The sequence below is a fragment of the Bacillus rossius genome, chromosome 1, assembly GCF_032445375.1.
Source record: "Bacillus rossius redtenbacheri isolate Brsri chromosome 1, Brsri_v3, whole genome shotgun sequence".
Lineage (NCBI taxonomy): Eukaryota > Metazoa > Arthropoda > Insecta > Phasmatodea > Bacillidae > Bacillus > Bacillus rossius.
In genome coordinates, this window is record NC_086330.1 from 152,553,343 (window position 1) to 152,566,933 (window position 13,591).

A 13,591-nucleotide genomic window follows, 5' to 3' on the forward strand; every position below is an offset into this window, starting at 1 on the left:
TCTTCCTTTTTTAAATGTGCTTCCTTTTTTGAATGTACATCGACAAGACTGTAGTCAGAACATGATTTACTTAGTGGTTCGGAGATGCCAGGTCTAAACGTCTGACTTCGGACATGATATGTTTAAAGTGTTATTGGTTCAGGGACGCTTAGCCTGTAGCCTAATATTGCACAAGACCTGGTGGTAAGGTATTCCAAGTATAAAAAAAATTAGACTTCAATTGTAGGAATAGTATCAACGTATTTATTTCGTCGGAGAGGTATTTTGTATACAGTCGTTTTTCGTAACATGAAGGTTTAATAAACTCTGCGTAATGTAATAGGAAACAGAATTTAATTTTATGTAAAGTATTAGTTACTCTTTTCACTGGTTGAGAATCGAACCAAGGATGGATAAAAATTGAATCAACCATTATTTTAATAAGAATTTTTGGATAGATTTTGGAGTATTTTTCGAAATTATAGTTCAGTAAATTCGAATTTTCAAGGTGGTGCCATATCGGCTTACTGAATTCAAGTAAAGTTAAAGGTCTATGTTAAAGTTCAGTGTCAAGGTCATAAAAAATTACCGCTGTGTCGTCAGAATTAAATAATGCGGCTGGAACGAAAGTGCATCTGTGACATAATTTAAAACACACAGTGAATGACGTGGAAGGAATATGCGATTAAAATATATCACACCACAAACGAACACAGTGGGCTGAAAACGACGAGTCAGTTGCCACAGGAACACCAAATACAGACAAAAACAATTTTGTACAACTCAGCGATAAATAGACGAATATAACCGTGACACTCATTAGATAATCTTAGGGTAAATTAGTTTCAGTTTTAACTAAAGGTATCAATTTATATTTTAATTTAATAATTCTTTGACTAATAAAATTGTTACTGCTGACAATAAAAGCTGTTTTTTTTCTTTAATTTTAATTGTCCCAGAGTACTTTATGGCTGTGGTCCCAGGCATGTTCGGCTCGGCGAGTTTCATCCATGTTTACAATTCTTTTGTGTTCTTTATTGCGTGTTGAAAGGGAGGGCTCAATCAGTTTCTCCAATGTAGGTTGTGTTGTCCAGATCACGATTGGGTTCATCCGTTGTAGTTGTGCTGGCCGAGATTTTTTGTCTTTATTTTCTCTTCTTGTTACAACTGTCTCGTTGTTGTCACTCCACTGTATTTTTTTTCTGTAGTGTGATATTTTTACCCACCAGTTCCTTCAATCTATTTAAATTTTAACATCGGCTGATTTTGTCCCCCCCCCCCCCTCCCGGTTATGTGTTTGCATATTAGATTTTTTGTCCATTATTGAGGCGTCTTTATGACATACAATGTAACCAACAATGGCTTATGTAAAATATTTTTTTTTTGCTCTGTCTCCCCGTGGCACGAATAGTTCAAAAATGTTAAGATCTCAGTTATATGAAACATTATTTGCCAATTTGTTGCTTAGTCGCAAGTTTTTTCCGGTAATTAAAAGAAAAGGGTTTTATGAATTTAAGAAGTGTAAAAATCTTAGCTCTCGGCATACGTCATTTGTTAGGAGTAATTTTGTGAATGGAACGGAAGCCTAATAAACGTCAATTTGTAGCCACGGAACCGTATAAGACAAAATAGCAGACACACGTGTAGGAACATAAACCCATAAATAGCCACTTTTGTATAAATTAAGGGACATACCAAAGGTACTGGTGTGTCAAATTAAACTTTAGGATAATGAAACTACCCTGAAATATATTTAGTAAACTAAAATGGAAGTAGTAAAAAGTAATTAAAAGTTTTAAATACGTAAAAAAGTTGGCATTAAAATGATTATAATAATTATATTCTCCTTGCAAAATCCAGACAGGCTCGATAGCACAGCGGTAGAGCATGCGCTTGAAAACCCAATATGAAATTATGCCTCTTCACTCTAGTTTTTTTTTACTTTTTAAATAACACAATAAAATACTTTGAAATAATAATTCTGAATCAGCTGAATAAGATTGAGGTTTGTTTGTAGAAAGTATTTACAGACTTAGTTCGGTCGTTTCAGTTAAAACAAATATACAAACATACACAGTGTTTTAAAAGTTTTCAGTTAGTATTTTATTGATGCCATATAAGTATAACATTTAACGTGTGCAAAAACGTTTTAGTATTTTCTGTTTACTGTATTTTAACAAGATGGACAGTATATTAATATAATTCCTAGTTGAAAATCAGTTTCAAATCCAAGGTTTAGGATTTTTTCTAGTATTTTTCACATTTATTGGAGCCGTTTATAGTAGTTTAAATCTTCATTTTGTTTTGTGCTGCTATCTGCGCGTAATGTTAGCGAGCAATATTTACGATTTAGGCAGCGAATTCTACTGGCGGACGCATAAAGTATGTTGTGATTCGTAACCAGAATTTTTTGGTATTTGAAAATAGATTATTGTTTTTATCAGTATACTTATCGCACTCGGTATTATTTTAAAAATTTATACGTTAAATTTCGTGTCCGAGTTTCATGTTATAAATTTATTTGTAACTTGAACAACATAAGAACACAGTAATTTGCTCGTTACCGAAGGTAGATGTTTATGCATCATTGGCAAGTGTTGAAAGACTAGCTGATAATTGTTTTATGGACTTATACCTCCCTTAAAGTTCAATTTAGGAGAATAGTTTTAAACATATATTTGTCTCATTTTATTGTAAACAATCAATATTCTGGCATTGCTATTTTTACGTTGTTTGAATGAGCCTTGCAATTGGGAATATTGATCAAAACTTTGTTTTTATATTTTATTTCTGACAACATATTGAATGGTGTATGCGTAATAAACATTTTAAAGTTGTCAGTTATGTTTGGAAACATTCTTTCGGAACGCAGCCAATAGTTATTTTTATCCAACTGATCAGAAGCTTTCCAAAAGATAATATTTACTTACAGAATATTTTTACTAAATTGAATGTGCCGTAAAGCTCATAGGAATGACGATGTATGTTAACCCCAACAAGTCTTGGTGTAACTGGTGTATCAAAGAAGCGACGTTAAATGTTCTCAAGTCGTGGACATGACCTGTGCTATTGTTAACAGATGTGGTACATTGCAAGATGCAACCCTGTGGTGGAATTCAGTGTGGAACTCTTATATCAGGGAACACAATCCAGAAAAACTTTATTACTTACTCATGCCTTTTGAAATTTTTTTTTAAATTGTCAAGTCAATAACCACCGCCGTCTTCAATGCAAGCCACAAAATATGCCAACACAACATGTTAACTTAACCAAACAATAATATCATCTAAACGTGAGTCTTGTCTTGTCTGTAACTGTGAAGCAACAATATTAAATTAATATAACTCCAAAAAAATGAACGCGATCAAGGCCCGTTATCTTTGTTTTATCTGCCACAGATAAATTAAGACAACATTGAAAAAAATCAAATATCTAAGTCAACAAAACTTAACCATGCAGCATTCATGATTTTAATCTCACATAGTAAATTAACTGTCAACAAAGTATTTATGCAACGTTTGTTTACTTAATACTTTCAGATGTTATATATATATATATAAACATTTTCTTCACGGTAGGGGAATAATATGAACACGATTTATAACAAATACGCATTCCAAATACACCAAACTTATTTATAATGTGTTACAATATTTTTTAAAACATTGTGCAAATGATACCGGGTGTAATTTGAATTATTATGTGTAACTGTAAAACACCATTGTTGGTTCAAAACGTATTTTAATTTTCAACATTACTTTTAAATAACCGTACCGATTGTGCTGAAAATCGGTGGACGATCGTTAAATTACATAATATTAATAATTCAAACGACGAAAATATGATTGAAAAGTCAAATCGATGGTTGTTCCAATCGAGTGGAAGAGAGATGCGATGCATGCGTACAATGAGCAAAAAGGACACATCCGTAGTGGGACATCCGTAGTGGGACACTTTTTCGTGCGTGCAGCCGGCGTTCATCGATTTATTAGACGTCACGTCAAAAGCGTAGTTCATACCCATCATTCCACCTTAAGGGCCATGCCTAGTTTTCTACATTTTCCTCGATCTCATAAGATTATAGTTTTTGGCACTCTTTAATTCAATTTAAAAATATATATATATATATATATATATTTGAGAGAGTCTTTGAGTACTTGCCAGAGATGTGGAAAAATATAACCTCTGCAACGAGCAACTAAATGTGTTCTAATATTGCAAATACACTTGATGAACAAAACTCGGGTACAAAATGTAACGTAGAATTCTTTACAATAATGCCAATCGTGATAAATATGCGAAAATTATGATTTAAACTACACATCTTCACGCGAATCACACGTATTTCCAACAACCGCCGCTAGAATAATTCGTTGCCGGAGTTGCTACGTCGACTATAGAATCATTAGATTTGCAGAGCGAAAGGTTAAACTATATAATGAAACGGCTCCGATAAAGCGAAAATGTTTCGAAAAATACTAAACACCGGAAGTTTATTAACATACTACCCGTCATGTTAAAAATTTACCAAACAGTTATTAATATTTTGTCGTTATGAACTTTGGGTCGCGCAGTCCGCCACAGATGGCAGCACCATAGTTACATATGCTATTTCTTTTTCATGCGGCTTCCGCCCCTTCACGAAATTACTCCCACCGAATGCTGTATCCGAGAGCCTATATGTTACACTACAATAATGAACAACGTAAGCACGAGCGATGGTTTGACTCGTGTCCTGTGTCGCCACCTCGTAGGCGCCGGAGCAGCTGCTGGAACCGCCTCGCACGTGGACGTCGCGGCAGCAGACGCAGATAGACGCCCCCCCGCCGTGGACACCTTCCGACACGACGTCCGCAGGACGACTTCTGCCGCGGGCTCTACCTACACTCAAAGTGAGGAGGGCGTCTCTGCCATTTTTCAAGTGCTCGTTGGCCAACAGGACTGTGGGGAGGACACAACCGCACTGCACGCTGTTTGCTTTCAATTCTTTCCGTTTGTTGCATTTGTTGGTGGCAATTACACTTTTTATTTTTATTTTTTTATTTTTTAGGATTTCAAGGGGTGGGAATACATATATCGCCCATCTTTCCCTCTCCCCTTCCCAACTACGTATATCTCTGATTCAAGTGTCATATGGATGCAATTGACAAATAGTTAATTTGCACACAATAGACGGAAATAAAATGTTTGCAGTATTTTTGTCTAATATTGATTGTAGAACAGCCACGGTCAACTGTTTTACTGTATTCAACAAAAATTGAGATTTTTGTAATTTTTTTTATTCCAATACATATAAACCATTATTATTTTTCGTAAGATATACACACGTGTTTCCAAACATCTCCTCCATTTAAAACCAATACGAGCTTAGTTTGACTATTTGCTGCATCACAGCATGAGAATTGGGAAAATATTGTATATTGTATATCTTAAAAACTTCAAGAGCCTAAAAATCAAGCACTCGAACACGAGAAAGTACAAGTATTTTAAAATTATTTTCGCCAAGGCAGTAGTATAAAAATGTTTCTCCGGGACCAGGTTCTCGACTGAGGTGTGCGGTGGAGCTGGCCGCCATTATGGATTGTGACATCACTGTGGCCATCTTGGATGATCTTTACTTTTACCTTGACCCCGACAGCCATTTTAGATCCACATTTTTTTCCATTATTATGGATCCACCATTTTGTTTTCCTGCCATCTTGGAGCCACCATTTTGTTCTGCAGTTTATTTATCCACCATCTTGGTTTCTAAAACATCTTATGATGTCACCATTGCAATTTTAGTTTTGGCTGCCATCTTGGATTATAGAAACATTGCAATTTTCGTTATGGCTGCCATATAGAATATCCGTAATAATTATCCTGTATTAATGAAAAACTTTAAAAATTAATAAAGAATTTAAAATTAAAATTAAATAAAAAAATGTGGATTGCTGGGTTTGAACCTGGTGAGGTAAATCGATTAAAAATGGCAACAGATACTTCCTCCACAGAAGCCACTGGCAGACCGATATCCCACCACTAATTCCTTCCAAGGCAGATATTACATCTGTCAGAATGATGTCATGACAGCCATTTTGTTTTCGTCTAATAGAGGTTGCCATCTTGGATTCGACATATTGTTTCGTTTCCTAGAGGGTGCTGCTGACATATTAGTTTAATTTTTACCTGCTATAGTGCAGGAATCATTTATTGCCAGGGTGCCCTGGTATCTCAAAATTTGTCCCCCATCTTGAAATTCTCTAATTATTAATCTAGAACATCGGGAAAATTTTCCAAATATAATCAAATAATCGATTGTTAAAATAATTAGCGATTTGATCAACTTAGTACAATACTTAACTGAAGTAAAAAGTTAATTTGATTAAAATTAGTAATAAGTGACAGGTTTAAGAAATAAAACAAAAAAATACAACTAATTTTTTTACATATAATTTCTAATCTACTACAAGAACAAAAAAAAAACCTACCTTTTCTAAATATTAACAGTCTTCTTTGAGTACGAAGCAAGTCCTTTGGATGTTTTGACATGTCTTTTCAGGGTAGTTACACAAGACAAATGATTACCACATACAGCACACAGTACAGAGTTCTCGGTTTCATTAAAAGAACAAAGATATATTTCATGATGAGTTGCACTGAACACGTGTATAAAAGTCTTGCCACAGAATATACAATTTTATTCCTATGAATGCGCAACCAGTCTGTCACGATTCCTGATGTATCTTTCTAATCTTCTATGGTGTATAAATTGACTGCAACACCTGTTGCTCTGATATTTACTGCGTTCAGATTTAATATTACAATTGTGTATTACATAATGATAAATTTTCCCGTTTTTAATGTTGTCACAGTACATCAGTTGTTGCCTCCTTGGTTATTGATTTCACTGCTGTAAAGACACTACACTTACTAAAGTTTCCTCTAGTGCTGTCGGTGAACATGATTGACCTTTGACCTCTGGAGTTGGAGTTGTCAGCGTTGTTACTGCCAGAATATCCGCAGCTGTTGTCATCGGGATCGGCGTTGCTGCAGTCAGGGCCCCCGACATTGATGAAAAAGTTGTCATTTCTGTTTTTTTAGGTGATAGGTCACACCAGGATAAAGAACCACAAATTGTAGAGATGTCTAACATTATGCCACAGTATTGGAAACAGATTCTTACTTATTCTTAATGCCACCGTGCATATTTCGTAATTTAGATGTAAGCTATCTAGCTATGAAATTTGTTTACTTTATTTTGTACACCGAAAAGGTATTATTTCGTGCCTGCAAACATTTTATGGGTTAGTAAATGACATACCAAAGTATTTTCACAGGTGCGATGAACGTCCGTCTTTCATCGAAGTCTCCGAAGTTTCTTGTGAAACTTCAGTCGATGGAACAGCACCTGTCGATGTCTCCTCTACAGCTGTTATCACAGATGCCGTCAGGATCTCCAACGCTGCTATCGAGGTCTTTGCTTCTGTTGGCATAGCTACCATGGTGGTCTCCGCTGCCATCAGCGTCGCTGTCATCGAGGTCTCTATCGTCGACACTACCATCGGGGTCTGCACTGTTGATGGTAGACCATCCATCGAGGCTGTCGTTAAAGATGGTAGTTATGCCATCGAGTTCTCAAGAATAATCAGATACCGGACTAAAATGTCAGACAGGTCAAACTAGCTCATCCACATTGCACCACAGTCAGTGAAGGACTGAGGGCCCCGTCAGCTAATTCCCACTTTTATACCCACGGCTACTCCTATATTACGTAATCAAATCAACGCCTTTCTTTAATAATTTTAATTAGTTTAAAACGTAGGTACCTTAAAACTCTAGAAATATAAACACATAAAGTTTTAAATTTACAATTATTTTTAAATACGCAAATACATATTAGGTTAAGGTTTAGAAAACAAAGTCTTTAAAGCTCCACTGACGACTCTGGGTACAGTCTCATTGATCCTGGTTCCAACTGGTTCGCTGTTTTCGGGCTCTGGAACACAGGTATCCGACTGGTTATCTTCGATGATGACTGCTTCAGTGAGAAATGGACGACGACGTCTGCGACCTGGCTTTGACTGAGTGCTTGTTGAGACAGAATCATTGACTGAACTAAGACAATACGACGGCATTTGGGCGACTGCGTAGATGCATCGCAGGTCGCAACACGTTGCAACACGTCCAAGTTTGGTGTTGCAAGTACAGACGAGGCGACTACTTCTTCGATGCTGGCTAGAAGGATCGTGTGCGGTCTCATTTGATAAACGGCACAGTTTCCAGGTTCGCAGCAATCTTAGCTGCTGAGTCAGTTCGTAGAACACAGGAAAGTGCGAAATCTGCCAGTGCTGAGCGCCTCCAACACAGGTTTCTGTATATGTGCGCAGATATCCAAAATTCCAGTAGCTGTATTCGATACTACTGAAGCTAGGTCTTACGCTAATGTAAACATTGACAGGATGAAACGAAAACATCTTCTTGGAGGTCGGAAAACAACTGAATACATGAACCATTGCTCGCCTTTTGTATATGCATTTTCTACTCACACTGCGAGTACCATTTCCGCATTAGTTGCGGGGTTGTACAGGCACACACTCATTCAAAATTGTCGTGTGGCTGCTCGCAGTACATTATAATAAGCTGCGCAGTGAAGGACTGCCATAGTCAGTCTGCAGTTCTACAATTTCGGTGACTCCATCGCAAAACTTGCTGAGGCATTTCTTTTGCTTAGGTCGGCCGACATAAATGATGCCACGCGGATTTAGCACTAGTAAATTACTTGGTGGTACGGAATTTTACCTTTATTCCACTCCAGGCCTTGGTATTATTTTCATAGCCATTCAATCGAGCATTTATTTGTTTCGTTCAGCAGTAATTTCCAAGGATTCGAAGGCCAGAAGGAGCGAGTTCGAGTTCTGCCGTCGGAAGTGACTCAATCTTCTTGAGCACGAATCCGTTTTGGCTCTGGTAACCTTGCAATTGCAGTACAGCTTGATGCTAGGAATGCTAGGAATGCTCGTTCATAATTTTATTATTCTCGCCAAATGCATCGTTATTTATGAGAAAAATTTCTCCAGCTTGTCTCGGCAGTTGTACGATGCAAGTCGATCGTGAAGTATCAGACAAAAGAATAAGTGTTTGGTGGAATATTTACGCTTGTCGATATCTCGATTCTACAGTCAATGATGTTTGAAGTTATTCGATCGTCCTGCTTGGGAACGAAACACAATTAACGGAGCCTTGTTCTTGAAACTGTCGGGACTCAGTGTCAGTGACTGTCCGTAGCCATAGTATGCTTACTGAAACTTGGTATACATTTGATACGCGAGAAGAAATGTTCAATTTTCATGTCCAAGTACAGGTAGCTTTCGCTGTTTAAAAATATTTTTACATTACTTATTTGGCAGTTATCGAACACGGAGCGGCTCACTCCTGAATTTAGCTATCATCCAAAATGAATCCCAACGATGATGTGTCTTAGTCTAACGAAGCTGGGTTTTACTATCCAGTTAATATGCTGACTTTGAGGCAAGCCAGGATGTTTCCAGGCTCCAGGATCGAAATGTTGCATCAATGTTCTTGCCATTTTCTACATTCTTCAGCATCTTGATACGTTCGATCGTGCTGACTTGGACGCGAGACAGCACCTACTCGATAGACTGTAGTGATAGCGAGACATCCTGTGTGTTCTGCAGCAGCGACAATTGCATTAATTTGCGTGTTAGCTATAATCACTACAAGCTCTTGTTTCAAATAAATGATTATATGCCTGTAGTCTTCAGCAAATCCAAGAAGCATGTACAGAGGAACACAATCTTCATATTCTTCTTTGAATTAAACAGGTAGATTATATTCTACCTTGAGACTCCAGCCGACTATCATTGCAGGATACAGTTCGTTCGGTGTCAGCGAAAGGTATTTTTCCTCGACGGCATTGAGTACATATGTAATGCGCTAGATTTGGTGAAGAATACCATTGCATGATATTGTCGTCGTTGGATGCGTGCCATCTGCCTTTGTCAGCGTACCTCTTACTCGTAGAAACTACTGCGAAAGTAAAGTACAGATATCTTGGTGTTGTACAGCGATGCGTACTTCGGTATATAGCGCGTACGGTCCGAGCTGGAATGGCTGGTACTCGTGCAGTTCCATTTTCGTAATGCTGTTATCAAGAATTACCGGTTCTTCTACATTGAGCATTTCGTCTTCCATATTTATTCGGCACTTGTCCAATGCTGAGAAGAAAACTCAATGCTTTCAGGTGTTAATGCACCGTCATCTGGTAGAGAACTGGTATTTTGCATGCCAATGCGAAATCTTTTGTAACTGCTCGGTGTCACAAACTTTATGTTCTTTGCTTCAAGTGCAGAAGTAATGTAATTTCTTCGTCTTGAAAATTCACCAAGCATCCTCGCTGGTCAAAGATTCTGACGAAAACTTTGTGTGCTCACTTCAAGACGACTGGAAGGTAAATGATACTTTGCAGCACTTCAACCACTTTAAATCCTGGCGGGGCCATTGGTGAGAAATCGTGTAGTGTGTTGTTTAGTCTTCCCTTGAGATATATTCCACTTGCGAAATTGCAGTTTATTCGCATTACATTCATTGAAAATATGTTTTCTGCTCATGTAGATTCGTATGTTTTTCCTGCATCGTAAATGTTTGGTTCGAATCCGAGCATCATTCAAATGGTCCCAGGTATCGTAAAGTAGACATTTTCACTGCATGTTAGAATGCAATTTTGGGTGTTTGGGTTTCCACGCAATTGAAAGTCTACATACTATACAAACTTTACCTGGATGTTATTTGCAATGTCGTAAATTTTGTAAGATCCAACAGGTTACTGTATTTCTTGAACTTTCCAATCACTTTCAGAACTTAGATATTGCAGTTATCTTCGTTAATAATCGGTATGGCATTATACCTTTGAAAATTTGCGAGTCCAATACACCATTCTCCTTCCAACTCCATAGGCGAGAAATGGACCGTCTGCAGCTCCGAACTATGACCCATCAAATTAAGTACTATCAACATTACAGACTTTTTCAATAATTGAACAGTTAATTTATATTATTTTAAGAAGAAAGTGAAGGCACAAGTGTAGTATAGTTTGGTTCCTCCGGAGACATGGCGCTGGCGCGAGGTGCCTGGTGACGACCGTCATCTAGGATTTTGACGTCACAGCAACCATCATGTATGACCTTGACCTTGAACTTTGACCTTGACCTTTGACCTTCGAAATTAGCCAAAATTAATCAAATTTTGACAAATTTTGCCCAAAATTCGCCAAAATGTACATTTTTTGGAAAATAAAAAACCGCCAACAATTCTCAAAAATTTCCGCAATTTGAAAATTAGGATTTCGAAAACCTCAAACGTCATTTTGCCTTAGAAAATTTACAAATTCCTAAAAACGGCTTAAGAATCCATTTCTAAAGCCTCCGATAAGCTAATTCTAGGAATTAGGATGGCATGAACGACATCTTGGATTATGATGTCACTGTTGCAATTTCCGTTACGGGCGCCATCTTGAAAATCTATAATTTTTATGTTAGAAAATAAGGAAAAATTTTTAAAATTCATAAAAAATTAAATGATCAAATTTAATTATAAAAATTTATTAAATATTATTTAAAAAAATGTACACTTACGCCATGGAGCTTGGAGTCCTCGGTTCGAAACCGGAGAGGTCAAAATATATATGATGTCAGGTCCTTCCTCCACGGAAGCCACCGGCAGTCTGACCTCCCACCACTTATGTCAAGATATACTTATATCTCGTCATATATTAGGACGTCATGTACGCCATCTTGAAAATCCGTAATTTTTATGTTAGAAAACCAGGAAAAATTTTAAAAATTATAAAAAACTTAATTTTTAAATCTAATAAAATATTACTTAAAAACCAACGTTGAACACATAGATACGGTCGTAATCTTGGATTATATAAGTATTGCATGTTTCGTTAAGCCAACCATCTTGGTTGAGTACGATGTCATCGTTACACTTTTCGTTACGGCCGCCAAATTGGATTCTATTAATGTTGCATGTTTTGTTACGGCCGCCATCAAGAAAATCCACAATTTTAATGCTAGAAATTACGAAAAAATTCCAAAAAAATTTTCAAAATTGTCTACTAAAATGTTTAGTTACTCAAACGATTTGCTCCTCGGTTCGATTCCAGCGAGAGTAAACCAGTAATATATTTAAATATTTTAAAAATTCTCAGTAAAAAGTAATTAAAACATCTTACGACAAACACGAAATTTTTAATTATGTCACCACTGTATCAATTATTGTTATGGGCGCCATCTTCAATATCTTTATTTATTATCCTATTTTAATGAAAAAAGTACAACATTTAACAAAGAAATAACTAATTAATATACTGATTGATTAGACCGATTCACGTCCTTGGTTCGAAACAGGTACGAACAAAAAATAAAAAATACGACAGATATTTCCTCCACGGAAGCCACCTGCAGTATAAAGTTTCGTTGTGACGAGTGTCATTTTTGGTTTACTTGCATTGACAGTTTGAGACATCATGCGAAAAATTGTAAAGGTGAAGTCTGTGCGCCTACTGCTGAACTACCTGCAGAAATTTCGACTCCTCGCTTTAGATTGGAGTCTCGTAAGCGTACAAGAAAGAAAACCGATGTGCAGCAACCGATTGCTATGGCGCCTGGACATGGAACTAAAACTAAGACTGTGTTCGGTGAATTACAGGTGAATGATAATGGCTTCTACTTGGCGCAGTGGAATATTGAAAGAATTCTATTATCTAAATACGTTAAGTGAGTCGAAGGTCATTTGTACTTTTCTTGATGATATCAGACAGGACATAATCAATCAGCTTTCTGATGACGTAGCAAACGGTCCATTCAAATATAACTTGTGGTTGGACTGTTTATATGGAAAGCCATATCCGTTCAATGACAAAGTGAATTAGTGTGCATTCTAAACATCGGCTGCACTAATTTACAGTTCTGACGATGTGAAGCAACTTGTTAAACATGGTGTCCAGAAACTCTGTCAAGAAGAGGAGGACTATGTCAGTAAAAGTTCTGGCTGGTCTCTGTCTTGTATAAACCGATTGTAGCTAAGAATTAGTAATTTCATGCCTAGGCAGACCTAAATGTTTATAATATTGCAAACCTTCGTACTGTGATCCTATAGTAGAATAGAAATTATGTAATAAAATTACGTTTTTAAAAGAAATTACGGTGTTTTATTTCTCGAACCTGTCACTATTATGCTAAATTGATGTTATATTAAATATATTTTTTATCGTCCAGTGATTGAACCAAGTTTCGAATCAATCATTACTTTAATAAGTGAATTTTTTGATGAATTTTGGATTTTTTTTTCCAGAATCTCTAGCTAAATAATTACACGATTCCAAGATGGCGCCCAAATTTCAAGATGGTGAGCACCTCAGTAATAATAAATGATTACTGCACTCTAGCAGGTTAGAATAAAACTAGCATGATGGTAATGCACTCTATAAGATGAGTACACACACACACAAGATGGTGTCCTCCAGCATACAAAAACAAGATGGTGGTAAAGTCCTCTAGCAGGTGGTAGCTCCTGGTAGTGTGTACTGAACACAAAATTTCGGATCCCT

At 36.8% G+C, this 13,591-nt stretch overlaps 1 protein-coding gene across 3 annotated transcripts in view; it reads left to right on the forward strand.

Annotated features, from left to right (window-relative positions):
* Window positions 1-13,591, forward strand: part of LOC134529632 (uncharacterized) — a 78,201-nt gene that overhangs the window by 16,484 nt on the left and 48,126 nt on the right. For 2 of the 3 annotated variants that reach the window (XM_063363935.1, XM_063363942.1), the window contains exon 5: window positions 4,734-4,871. The exons of the other annotated variant lie outside the window; for it this stretch is intronic. In XM_063363935.1, the coding sequence (XP_063220005.1) occupies window positions 4,734-4,871 (138 nt within the window). The remainder of the gene's footprint in view (window positions 1-4,733; window positions 4,872-13,591) is intronic. 3 annotated transcript variants of the gene reach the window in all.